We start from the raw sequence: 13,829 nt of genomic DNA, 5'->3' as shown, positions 1-13,829 counted from the left end.
GGAAAATGACACACTTTCAGCCTCTATTCATCTCTGCTTGTCCCTGTGGACATCTTCTTTTTCTCTCAACCTGGCCTGGATGCGTCTGTTAACCTGCTCCCCACGTATCCACCTCTCTGTCTGTCCATCCATCTATCTGTCTGTCCATCCAGGCCTGTGTTCTCTCACCAGGGTTTGATTTCAGGCTGAATCGACGCCCTGTAAGACGAGTCGAAGCCATCGGCTCCGAACAGGCTCCAGGGAGGGGAGAGGGGGAGCGTGGCCAAGTTTCAGCCCAGGGAGGGTGCAGCGTTCTGGGGTTAGGAGTGGCCTGGGGGCCTCCTGGGCACGACGGAGGGACGGATGGGTGGATCCACTGACTGATGATTGTGCTTCCCCTGAGGCAGAGAGGCATAGATCACAGCAGGTAAAGCGACTGGGAGAGTTCTGCAGAGAGAGTTAACTCTTTCATGCTTTACACACTTTCACTTTGAGAGCTTAATGTTGCACTAACTTTACTTTTGGTTTGGGAAAGTTTCCACATTTGGAACTAAGACATCAACTTAATCATTTTCTCAACACTGTGGGAAAAGTTTTGGGAATGATGTTTTTGTTTTAAAATGTTGACTCTAATGTACAGAAAAGGCCAGATTTACAGTGAGTGATACATTTCATTGCTAAAGGCAAACAGGATTAGATTTTTATTTTTTGTCAAAAAACATTATTTACAGAAGAGTTGGGAGGCACCACTTTGTCCACAGGGGCAAAATCAACAAACACCCAGAGTTCCTCCCAGGAGCTTTAAGCAAATGTTCAAAATAGGAAGGGAGGATGCCGGGATATTTAGGCCTGCAAACAAAAGAACAGACTTTGATGAGGAAGACTATTTTTTAATTCAACAGTTCGAGTTGTTTCTTAAAGCAAAGATCACAAATTATTCTTATCAATGAATAACTTATCTAACATTAAACTTTGGTCTTTGTGAATCACTTTATAATAAATGTATATATGTCTACTTCTGTGTGATTTCAGAAATTTGTTTTATTTTGGTAAATTTTGTTTTTTAGATTATATGTTGTTTTTTTTAATGCAGATTCCTTAAGGATGGAATCGGGATGCTTAGAATTGACTTCTTTCTGAGTCATTTAAACAGAAATTTAATTCCAATGAGCCAACTAGGCAAGGCAAGGCAAGTTTATTTATAGCACCATTCATACAAATAGAAATTCAAAGTGCTTACTAGTTTAAAGGTACGATAAAACTCAGAATATTGCAGCACAGTTTATGTAACACTGCTAAGCACAGGATCCAAAAGTCTGCAGGTAAACAATGCCAAATTGGTTTACAGGGTGTGGCTAAATTTGGCAGAGCTAGCACCACCAGCCTTCAGTCCTCCCTGCTGGTTAACTTCTAAATGTCTGCGCTGGTTTTGCATTGCTTGCACTACAGCTAAAACACAACATATGACAGGCCTACAAAAATAAAAAAATAAATATACCTTGTGTAACCAACTAGTAAATATTGTGCTCAGTAGCAAGTGTGGGTAGAGTAGGAACCAATGAAGACAGAGTGGGTTATTACATGGGGCAAAGTGCCAAGGGTCAGATTCAAACCTGGGTTGCCTGCTAGAGCGCCTGTAAATTGGTTGTGCAATTTAACCCCTGAGCTAAACCAGCATCTCAAGACCTGGGATTCTTTGGTCTGTTTTGAAAGCCACTTTCTCTGAAATGCATACAACACAGGACAAAATCATTACATTTCATAGAGTTAAAAAATGTCTAGTTTGTAACAGTGTTATATGTGTCTTTTAGGAATTGTTGGAAGTTTGTTTTATCTAGATTGTTGTTGAAGATCCTTCCTGCCTCGCACAGAGTCAGAGTTTAGAGCTCAAACCCATCCTACATCAATGGGTGACACTTGGACCCTGACTAAGAGCCAGACTGTATAGTCCTGCATCAGCACCTGAAATCTCTGCAGTCAGACTGTAACATTTTGAGGAAATCATGTCTAGAGGAGGAAAGTTTCATTGATGCTCTGCTCAACATGCATATATGAGTTTAGTATTTAGGTGTCTACACAATTCTCTGATAATGTCTTTGTACTAGAAGCCATGTGTTTGATATACTAGCAGCCATTTCTCCTCTCAGGTCCCTATAGGAGGAAGCTGCTATGGATTCCAGGGATCAATTAGCGTTGGCATGTATTTTAATCCGGGCTATAAATCATAACAGCCACCAAAGCTCCAGTAGGATTAACACAATTACAACTAACTATTATTACAGGACACTGCTACCACTTATCCTCCCTCTCTTTTGCTCTGCCTGTCTGACAGTCTTATAACATAAGTGGCACTAGCATAGCACACAAGCCCTTTTAGACACCAAATATAGATTCAGTTTCCGCTTTAAGAATGATAGTCTCATTAAAACAAGCGGTGGGAAGTGCATTTTGGTCTAATCCTGCTTGTCAAATTAACATCAAAGAACTGGCATGAACAGAGCGAGAGGAAGAACAGGAAAGAGGGAGGGAACTGTTTCCTGTAATTGACAGATTGTGTGAAAAAGAGGTAGAGCCATAAATCAAAATGATAATCTATGACTTCCTGTGTGTTTATATGTTGTTGGCACCCGGCTGATGTGGTTACGTTTCCTCACTACTGCACTTCCAACACTCCTCCCATAAATCAAACCGGGTGTTTGGTGCTGTCACTTTTTACCTTAGATGTTGTTTCATTGACGTTTCTGCAGCTGGCTCTCTTTGTTTGCCCGTTGTTTCCATCGTGACTCATCAACAGAGATTAATATTTGGTTTCCATCGAACAAAGTGGAAACAAGTGTGTTGTTGCAGGAAGGAGCTACTGTATCACACACTTCAGAAGAACAAAAAGTTGTATCGCTGTGACGAGGTTTGATCTTTATGATAAAGCAGTCTGACATTTGTTTTGGAATACCGTCCACTGCTTTATCATTGTTATTATAAGACTAGCTCTGAGATTCTCCAAACTTAAACAAAAGTGTAAGAGTAACTTGTCTTTAAGACCTTTGATGTCGTTTTCAGGTAATTGTTGGTTTGACCCAAGCGGCAACCTCCGGTCTCAAAGTAGGAAGCCCATGCTGAAGTGTTATAAACTGCAATTCATCGAGAATCCACTTGAGGCTGGCTGCAGAAACACCGGAAACCACATGCACACCAATTTAAAGAAGACAATCTTTGCAGCATTAATAAACATGTTTAAAGCCTGGTTCAAAAAACGGCTTGGGTCTACGTTGTTTATTTCTCTATCGGCACACACTGAACTGGGGGTGAATTTTTTTCTAACGTGACGGTTCAGAGCATATTAAGATTATGAGTTTTTGCCCAAATAAGGACATGACTGGCGTGACTCCCGGATGGGAACACATAGCTGTTGGCTCGGAGGCTCAAACTCTGCCTCTTTACGTCACACTATGCCTGGTTGAGTTCCGCATTTCCATTATGGCTGCCGCCGTCAATTGGCTTCAAATCAGTGCTCAGGAACAGATGGGTGACGTCATGGATACTACGTCCATTATTTTTTTGTACAGTCTATGGTTTGACCAATGAGTTACATCATTGGAAAAGTGCTTTATAAGTACAAGTCCATTTAGCAAGTCCATTTGGTTGAAGGGTTGGAGGACTTCTCCAACCCTCCAACTGCTCCAGCAGCTCTGAACACAACATTAGCAGAGTAGAGGATGAGCAGGAACAGTAAATGTTACAAACACTAATCAAAAGTCACTGAACTTTCCATATGCAAGCGTGTCTGCTCAAAATCATAGAACTTATGTGGCATCAAACGCCGACATGAGGGATCTTTGACATTATATTAGTGAGTTATACGTGTGAAATGTGAACACTGACTCCATTAGTTAATTCCTGCTGCACAGACTCTGGCTACAAATGTCAAAGATGTCAACGTTTGTCAAGGCCGGAGGAGTTCGCTTTTCTGTTGTACTGTTGGAAAATGGTAGTTCAAGTAGACCGTTTTTATACGGACCGCTGAGGTTAATAACTAAAGGCTCATAGAGATGAACTTAAACTACACGTCCATCAATCGTCAAAGTTTATGCTTTAATGCTTCCATTAAGTTATTGGGGTAATGTCTGGCAAACTGAGAGGCATTCCCTTCGTTAAGTGCACATTAAGTATGAATTAATATTTTAAGGCATTCAGTCTTAAAAAGATAAAGAATGGAATAACAGCATAAAGTCTGTGAATGCTTTTATTAACTTCTCTCATACCTCATTTCTACTAACTCTTCTGACCCTGAGTGACAGTCACACTCTGCCACACAGGGAACCACATTACTAGCCTAAGGCTTCTGTGTGTGTGTGTGTGTGTGTGTGTGTGTGTGTGTGTGTGCGTGCGTGCGTGCGTGCGTGCGTGCGTGCGTGCGTGCGTGCGTGCGTGCGTGCGTGCGTGAGTGTAGTCAGTAGTAGGGGGAGGTACACCTCAGCTTTGAAGCAGTTTCAGGTATCTGTGTGCCAGGCAGGTAGTCAGGTACCCCTCAGCCTATAGCCCATGTACCCTCCCTGTATTTGTGTTTGTGTGTGTGTGTGTGTGTGTGTGTGTGTGTGTGTGTGTGTGTGTGTGTGTCTACATCTCACTTTCGTAGTCTCCCTTCCCAGTGTCCCCCCACCTTTCTTTCTACGTTTTATGATGCAACATACAAAATAAAACTGGTAACTAATCTTCTATAAATAAAGTGGACTGGGTTGGACGCTAAACTTCCTAAATATAATCAAACAATTAAAATATCTGATTACAGGTCAGAAAACTGTTCCCTCTCTCTTTCTTGGTTATTCTTCTTCTGTGAAATCTCCTCAGTGATCATTTTAGCATCCCAGGATGTCTTTTCTAACCCCTTTATGTATTTTCTTAAGTGTAGCACCATGTTTGTGAGGGTTTGATCCATCTGTAGCCCTCTATAATGAATAATTATATATTTAAACAGATCAGATTCTTACTAAGAGGAGTTCCTGTGACGTTCCTGTTTTGATAACAGGTGTTTCAAATGTATGCGTGCACGGCAGATGGCTGTGAAATACATGATCAGAGTGATAATATTACAGGCAGTTATGTTGACTAATGATGGGATAGCTGCATGTCCTGATGACAGATCAGACCGTTACAGATGAATTATGCAGAAGGGAGTTTTTCTGCTGCTGGTTTGACAACTGTCGCCTCTTACAGCTGTCTGTTGGTCAGTCTGTCTGTCTGTGATCATATAGCTGGAGAGCAACAGTCATGCATGACAAAAACACTTTGCTTTAAGACAGTGCAACTGTTTGAAAAATTTTTTTTAAAAACATTTCTGATACAAACTGTAGAAAATAGTCTTTCAAATTTAAGATTTTCTCTTTGTTAACAAAGTCACATGCATGTTTCAACAGAACTTATATACGCAATGTGAAGATAATTTTCGGTAAATAAAAATCCAGAAGAAGAAAGTGCATAATTGTTTTTTGGCCTCCGGCTTTGTTGTACAGAGACAATGAGGCAGGTAACAACTGCTCGCCCACACACACAAACACACACTGGGGCAGAAGCCCTGAGGCATGTTTGGTGGCAGGCCATGCAGGTCTGGGGGTGGGGGGGTTTAATTCCTGCACCATATGGAGAATGATAGAATCAGAATCAGCTGTATCTAATAAACAGTTTTTTTTTAACTTTGCCTATACTTTGTATCTTAAGTTCTTATCTCTTCATCCAGACTATCATAATGTTATAGCCTTTACTCCAGCTCATAGCTTATTCTTCTGGACAAATGTTGTAGGTTTCATAAAAAGTCTCGGTAAAGGTGTTCATCAGAGATCAAAGTCAGGCCCACAGCTGTACTCATGAATGGTGTTTGTCTTTTGACTGAGCACTGTACCGGCTGTTTCTATACTTGTGATATCATCCTCATAATGCATGTGTCACTGATATATTGTGAATTTTTTAGGTTCTTGCGTCTCAATTTTTCATCATGTTAAGCACGAAAAGCCTAAGATTACCCGGCAGACACAGTAATGTGTTTAGAGTTTGTTATTTCATCTCAGTCTTCCCCTTCAGCAGCTAACACAATGTATACTGCTCAAAATTAAAGGGAACATTTAAAAATTACAATGTAACTACAAATCAATCACATTCTGGGATATCAACCTGTCCAGTTAGGAAGCAACACTGATTGTGAACCAATTACACCTGATGTTGTGGAAATTGAACTCAACTCTACTCAACTGAACCTTTATTTATAGAGCACGTTTAAAACAACCGGAGTTGACCAAAGTGCTGTACAGGACAAAAACAGCACAAATGACAAACATAGCATACAATACAATACTAAAATACAATACTAGAATACGGAAACAGTGCAAATGTATAATATAATAAGATAGAATAGAATAAATTAAAATTTAATTAAGATTATGCCAGATGTCCACTCAATGTTGATTAAAAGCCAGGGAGAAGAGGTGTGTCTTAAGAGAGGATTTAAAATTCTCGATTGATCCTGCAGAGCGGATATGTTGGGGCAGGTTGTTCCAGAGCCGAGGGGCAGCCGCCACGAAGGCTCTGTCACCTTTGGTTTTAAGCCTGGTTTTGGGAGTGACCAGTAGCAATTGACCAGATGATCTCAATGTCCTGGCAGGGACATGATATTGGAGAAGCTCGGTCAGGTACTGGGGGGCTAGGCCATTAAGAGCTTTAAAAACAAACAATAAAATTTTAAAATCTATTCTAAAAGCAACCGGGAGCCAGTGCAGTGAAGCTAGGACGGGGGATATGTGGTCACGCTTACGTTTTCCAGTGAGGAGACGGGCAGCAGCATTTTGTACCAGCTGCAGGCGGTGCAATAATGAGTGGTCCAGGCCACAATACAGAGAGTTACAGTAATCCAGTCGACTGTTAATAAAAGCATGGATTACCGTCTCAAGATCTCTCTGTGGCAGGTACCCCTTAACTTTTGATAAAATCCTCAGGTGATAAAAACTTTTTTTAACAACTGAGCTTACCTGTCGATCAAATTTTAGCCTGTCATCAAATATTACGCCAAGATTCCTGACTGATAACTGGATGAACAGACGACAGGTGGAAATGAGAGGCAATTAGCAAGAGAACCTCTATAAAGGAATGGTTCTGCAGGTGGAGGCCACAGACCATTTCCCTGTCCTCATCCTTTCTGCCTGATTTTTGGTCACTTTTGTATTTTACCAGTGCCCTCACCACTAGAGGTAGCACATGGCGATGTCTGCAACCCACAGAAGTTGCTCAGGTAGTGCAGCTCATCCAGGGTGGCACATCAATGCGCGCTGTGGCAAGAAGGTTTGCTGTGTCTCCCAGCACAGTGTCAAGAGCATGGAGGAGATACCAGGAGATGGGCCAGTACACCAGTAGACATGGAGGGGTCGTAGGAGGACAACAACCCAGCAGCAGGGCCGCTATCTGCTCGTATGTGCAAGGAGGAACAGGAGGAGCATTGCCAGAGCCCTACAAAATGACCTCCAGCAGGCCACTAATATGCATGTTTCTGCTCAAACTGTGAGAAACAGACTCCATGAGGGTGGTATGAGGGCCAGACATCCACAAGTGGGGCCTGTGCTCACAGCCCAACACCGTGCATGCCGATTGGCATTTGCCAGAGAACACCAGGATTGGCAAATTCGCCATTGTAGCCCTGTGCTCTTCACGGATGAGAGCAGGTTCACACTGAGCACATGTGACAGACGTGACAGAGTCTGGAGACGCCGTGGAGAACGTTCTACTGCCTGCAACATCCTCCAGCATGACCGGTTTGGCGGTGGGTCAGTGATGGTTTGGGGAGGCATATCCTTGGATGGCCACACAGACCTCCATGTGCTAGCCAGAGGTACCCTGACTGCCATTAAGTACCGGGATGAGATCCTTAGACCCATTGTTAGACCATATGCTGGTGCAGTGGGTCCTGGGTTCCTTCTGATCCATTACAATGCCCAACCTCATGTGGTTAGAGTGTGTCAGCAGTTCCTGCATGATGAAGGCATTGATGTTATGGACTGGCCTGCCTGTTCCCCAGACCTGAATCCAATAGAGCACCTCTGGGACATCATCTTGTTCCATCCACCGATGCCACGTTGCATCACAGACTGTCCAGGTGTTGATTGATGCCCTGATCCAGGTCTGGGAGGAGATCCCTCAGGAGAACATCCGTCGTCTCATCAGGAGCATGCCCAGACGTTGTAGGGAGTGTATACAGGCACATGGAGGCCACACACACTACTGAGCCTCATTTTAAATTGTCTTGAGGAATTTCCACAGAAGTTGGATCAGCCTGTGATCTGATTTTCCACTTTGATTTTGAGTACGATTCTGAATCCAGACCTCAATGGGTTAATGATTTTGATTTCTATTGATCATTTTTATGTTGTTTGGTTCTCAACACATTCCACTTTGTAACGAATAAAGATTTTCAACTGGAATATTTCATTAATCGTGATCTAGGGTGGGTTGTTTAAGTGTTCCCTTTATTTTTTTGAGCAGTGTATGTCGATAAGGTAAACGTGTTATGTGGATCATAGGTTGTGACATTGTTATTCACATGACCCCACTTCAAAAAACTTAAATATATCTTTAATATTGCAATGTGAGGGCCAGGTGCGGGTTTGAAAAATACAGAACATTTAAGTTTCTATTCTCTGGAAAGTAAAGTACATCAGGCTCATAAAGAGGAAGGGTGGGTCTGTGATATAAAAGTTTCAGTTATGAAATGTTCTTTGCCAGAAGATCACTTACATCTGCTGCACACAGATTTACTAAAATACTGAGAGGAAGAAACAGCAGAAATATGAGGCGAGTATCTGCCTTTACTATCTGTAATGTCGTACTTACTGTTTTTAAAATCTCATTATTGAATCCCAAACTCTTTCCTCTATCTTTAATCATGACTTTAATTGACTTTTCTCAATGTGATGCGTCTTCTGTCCTCTGTTTTTTACCCTTTCCAGTTTTTTAAAATGTGTATTTATCTCCTGAGTTTAAACATCATTACCGATGGACTGTTAATATTTAGTAGTTTTGTAGTTTACCGGTATAAAAGTTGCTAAATCAGCTGTGACGGTAGTATAAAGCTGGGGTTCCCAAACTTTTCAGCCTACCACCTCCAAAATATAGGTGCCAAAGACTCGCGACCCCCCACTGTCCCTCAAAGTGATTTAATGTGGCTTCATTTAGCTGATCTGCAGAAAATGACCCTACCTATATGAGCATGTGGCTGTGTTTCCTGTGCCTTTAGTAATTAACCTACTGCTAATGATGCTTTTGATAATTAACTGTTCAATAAGCCTAAACTTAGGAGCCATCTGGCAACAAAGACTGGCAGAAAACTCATTACATTTTCTATTTTCAAGGTTTTAATTCATGTTTACCTACTATTTGTGTCGATATTTTTTACTATAATGGGTTAAATGTACCATTTTTTAAAAACTTTCATCATTCAAATTTTTTATATTGCATTTTTTCAGTAATTCTGTTCACCACAGGTTAACAAATTATATATAAGTAATACAAAACCAACAAAGAAAAGAAAAAATAAATAGTACAAAAAAAATACAATAATAATAATAATAACAATAATAATAATAATAATAATAATAATAATAATAAAGAAAGAATAATAATTATCAGTACAAACAAAAAGGAAGATAAACATAAGAAAACAAGGTAAATAAACAAAAAATAATAAATCATGATTATAATTTTTTTTAGATAACTTTAAAAAAAAGCATTCTGAAAGACATCTCACAACCCCCCATTTGTGTCTTGCGGCCCCCCACACTTTGGGAACCCCTTGTATAAAGGATCAAAGTTCAATTTGTCTGGAACTACAGCGGTTCCAGACCCAACTTGTGAGGAAAAATGAATATGAGCTGGCTGTTGGGTCTGGCGACGTCAGGCTACCGAATTTGCTTTCATCAAACAAATCCCCATTGAAAGAGGAACTGTGTCATATCTTGACTTTCTGCACCACCGTGACTTTATCAGTACTGCTAAAGCCCCTATGATGGGACCTGTTATCTCCTGATCAGTTTCAATCCTTGGCCATACACAAACCAGAAGTGGACCAGAACTTGACATGGCTCAGATGCACTAATGATCATGAGAGGTCCTCCATGATGTTGGTACTGATGAACTAAAAAATGCCCCAATCTAGTACCCCAGATGTTGACAGGGTGAAAGCCTTAATCGTCTCTTTCCTGTGATCATCTATCAGCTCGTTTTTTTTGTTGACTCTGTGTTCCAAGTATCACAGAGGATTTTTGTTTACTCAAGATAAAAGATTTCAGAAAGGTTTAGGTCTTAAAAAATGTTGGATTGTATGTAACAGTTTTCCTTCCTGTCCATTTAATGGTCCCTCCTCCATGTCAGATGATCTGTGTATATCAAAACACACTTTAAAGTATTATATCTTGCTGCTGATATGTTAATGTTTTCATTCTCCACCAGTGCTGCTCAGAGTCAAACAACACTGGAGTCCCTGCAGTGCCACTTCATCTGGAACCTGGACCAAACTAGGCCCCAATGTTTACGTCTCAGGGACAAGCTGGAGGACATGAGTGCTGACGAGGGAAACAGGTGGCTTGGCCACATCTACAACCTTCAGGGGTTCATTCAGTATAAGCTGGGGTTAAATGAAGATGCTAAGACTTTGTTCAACAAGGCTGCAGAGGCCTTCCATGAGCTGAGACATGCAGATGGGGGTCCCTGGTTATTGGTGAACTACGGGAACCTGGCCTGGCTGCACCACCACCTGGGAGATGAAGCAGAGAGTCAGGCTTACCTGTCAAAGGTTGATGCCCTGATGAAAAACCACCCATCTCCATCCCAGGGCGAGGTCCATCCAGAGGTCTTTGCTGAAAAGGCCTGGACCCTGATGTATTTTGGTGCAGATAGAATGCTGGTTGCAGATTACTTTGAGAAAGCCATCAGTTTGCAGCCAGACATGGTGGAGTGGAACACCAGCCATATCATTATTTTAGTACAAGCCCAGGAGAACAGCACCACGGGAGTGGAAGCTGACCTCTTGGAGAAAATGAGACAGGCAAAGGAAGAGGATCCTGAGGACGTGTACCTTGCTGCCCTCTACCTTGAACAACGTGCCAAGAAAGGAGAAAGAATTGAAGATGAAGCACGTGAGTTTGCCAGAGACAATTTGAGTTCTCTGGGCAGCAGCTACAAGGGTATGAGAGTATTATTATGGGTTTACAAATGTCACCTGTCTATTGATGACGCCATTGATTTGGCAGAAAAGTTTCTGGAAAAACATCCACACAAGCGCTGCCAGAAGAGGTGTGTTGCAGTTTGCTACAGATGGAAACTTTTGCGTTTCGGGGAGGGTCCCAAGGAACCAGGCATGATTGACAGAGCAATCAGTCTTCATGAGGAAGTGGTTTCTCTTTACCCTCACTGTGGACTTAAGGTTAAAATAGACCTTGCAACTGTCTATGCAAAGTCAAGTCCTCACAAGGCACAGGCTGGGAGTATATATGAGGAGCTGCTTAACAGTGATCTGGAACCTGCAGACAAACAGCTCCTTTATAATGCCTACGCAAGGTATTTATACTTTGATCTAGGGGATCTCAATAAGTCAGTACAATATCACATGAAAGCAGCTGCAATACCAGAAAAACAACACTTCCGTGAGGCCAGCATCAGAGTTTTGGAGAATCTCAGAGTCAAAGGCAAGCATCCAATGTGTCAAGACATAGAGGAGTTTTTTTTCAAAACTTTCTGAAATCCGTTGAACAGAAAGTTTAGAAATTATGGCAATTTTGGGCATTTTTAATTTGGCCTCCCCAGCTGAAAAGAAAACTGGAAATCTCATTTCAAGCCATTCAAAGAATATTTGAAAATAAACTTAAAGTTAATATTTTTAATGCTTTACTATAATTCCTACATTCAGCCGAAAAAATTTGTTAATATACAGCTAAGATATCAAAGGCAACACAATAACAGAGTAATGTGCCACCAACTAAATTGCATTTTCTATAACTCTCCGTGTAGGAAATCTCTCAGAGTGTTAGTAGTGATATTAGAAAATACATACATGAATGTAGTGTCATGTTTAATTCAGAAAAAGTCTTGACTTTACACAAGAAGTGGATTTAGTTGTATGTTTCTCCATCTACTGTGTGTAGTCTAACCCTAATACTGATTACATTTATTCCCTCAGTTAACATTTTCCTGCAGAGTGTATGGTCTCAATCTCTAGTATGTTAATTTAGTCAATTATGGTCCCATTTAGATAAGAGGTATGATAAAGCAGGGCATATTTTAAGGGGGGGGGGGGGCAAACTATGGTCGAGAAGACGCCTCACCCTGGGAAATGATGCAACCATTTCCAGCCACCATGTTGTCCAAATATGGTCACTTCTGGCTGCAAAACAAAACACTGCAGTGATGGAAACGCCAAACCTCGATGCTTCAAATCAGTAGCCCACACACACCGTGGGTATGTTCACCTCTTGGATATAGCCTATGATAAACAGTAACTTCATGTAATGCGAACAAGTGAAATATACTCAGACTGGAAACGCTGTCGGCTCACTAATTCAAATGTCTGAAAGTTTACAGACTTTATCAAGCCTTTACCAAGTATACTGAAAACCAGAATGCAACACCATTATTGCAGTTGAAGAAAGGAACTAAAACGAATACAACGCAGGTTTTACCTTCCTCTAGCAGTCGAGGAATGGCTTCCTGCTGAGAAACGGCAACACGACGCAGACAGAAGCACAACGAGATGCTGCAGTAAAAAAAACACAACGTAATCTGTTGAGATTGGCTGTCTTTGTGACAACCTCTGATGATTCCCCGAGTAAATAATCCCTTTGAGGATAGCAGAAATAATATTAAATATATACCTTTATCTTTTTATATGTAGATTATAATCATGGGCTTTGTCATGGTGGTGTATTTTAAATACTGTGGGAAAGGTTTGTGTGAATTGTGATTCAGATTTTGACGGAATGATCATTGTTGAACTCTCATATAATCATTCATATGTTCCTATCATGTTGATTTTTCTCTTTAACACTGTATTTTAAGGGTAAACAGCTCATAATGGACTCTTTGAAAGTTCATAAATGATCTGATTGGTAAATGTGATAATTATGATCTGATTGTTGAATTCAGATGCTGTGTTTTATATTAAAGTGCAAATAAATCATGTGTGTGCTCTAAGATATCTTGTTTAAGTTTTTTTTCAATGGATACTGTACATCTGACGTTTTTACCACAGTGTCAACAGGGAGAGGTGCTGAGGCCTAAGATCAGTATCGCGATTAATGAATGATCATATTTATGTTTTGTGCTCAGAGTTCATTGACGATCTTTGTAAATATGCTCAGAGATAAAAGTGGCAGTATCTTTCATAATGAAATGAAAGGGTGCCCATAGCGCCTCCCTGAGCTCAGAGGCTCTGTGCTTTCATCCTCGTCCTGTCAGTAAATAGCTGAGACAGAGGTTTTTGGGGTTTTCCTGCCATTGACACAATCTTTGAGAGTTTATTCCTACTTCTAGCCTAGCCTACTTCAAGTGACTGTACCAGGCAGGAAGAGGAAAATGTAAGACACATTCAACATTTGTACACTAGTTCTAAAATCTGCCGACTGACACCGAGGCCTCTATAGAATATACTCCTGAACTGTCCCGGGGTGTTTAAAGGTTTGCACCATATACTGTAAATAAAAATGGACAGCGTTGCTCCGCATTTTCCCGTTGTAAGGTTTTGAAGCCAAAAAAAACTGTTCCAATGGGCAGCCATTGTGCAGCCAGTCTGCGCTGTAGAGAATTTCTGTGGGTGCCACGGTAATCTC

The 13,829-nt window shown here is 41.1% G+C and overlaps 1 protein-coding gene across 1 annotated transcript; it reads left to right on the top strand.

The window, feature by feature from the left end:
- Positions 1 to 10,438: 10,438 nt before the first annotated feature.
- On the top strand, positions 10,439 to 13,194 carry LOC117828993 (interferon-induced protein with tetratricopeptide repeats 1B-like). Its single transcript, XM_034706446.1, has one exon. The coding sequence runs from the start codon at positions 10,439 to 10,441 to the stop codon at positions 11,744 to 11,746; it is 1,308 nt and encodes a 435-aa protein (XP_034562337.1). The 3' UTR covers positions 11,747 to 13,194.
- Positions 13,195 to 13,829: the final 635 nt, after the last annotated feature.

The sequence above is a fragment of the Notolabrus celidotus genome, chromosome 2, assembly GCF_009762535.1.
Source record: "Notolabrus celidotus isolate fNotCel1 chromosome 2, fNotCel1.pri, whole genome shotgun sequence".
In the NCBI taxonomy this organism is placed as follows: Eukaryota; Metazoa; Chordata; class Actinopteri; order Labriformes; family Labridae; genus Notolabrus; species Notolabrus celidotus.
The sequence above is the reverse complement of the archived record's forward strand: the minus strand, read 5'-3'. Positions and strand labels throughout refer to the sequence as shown.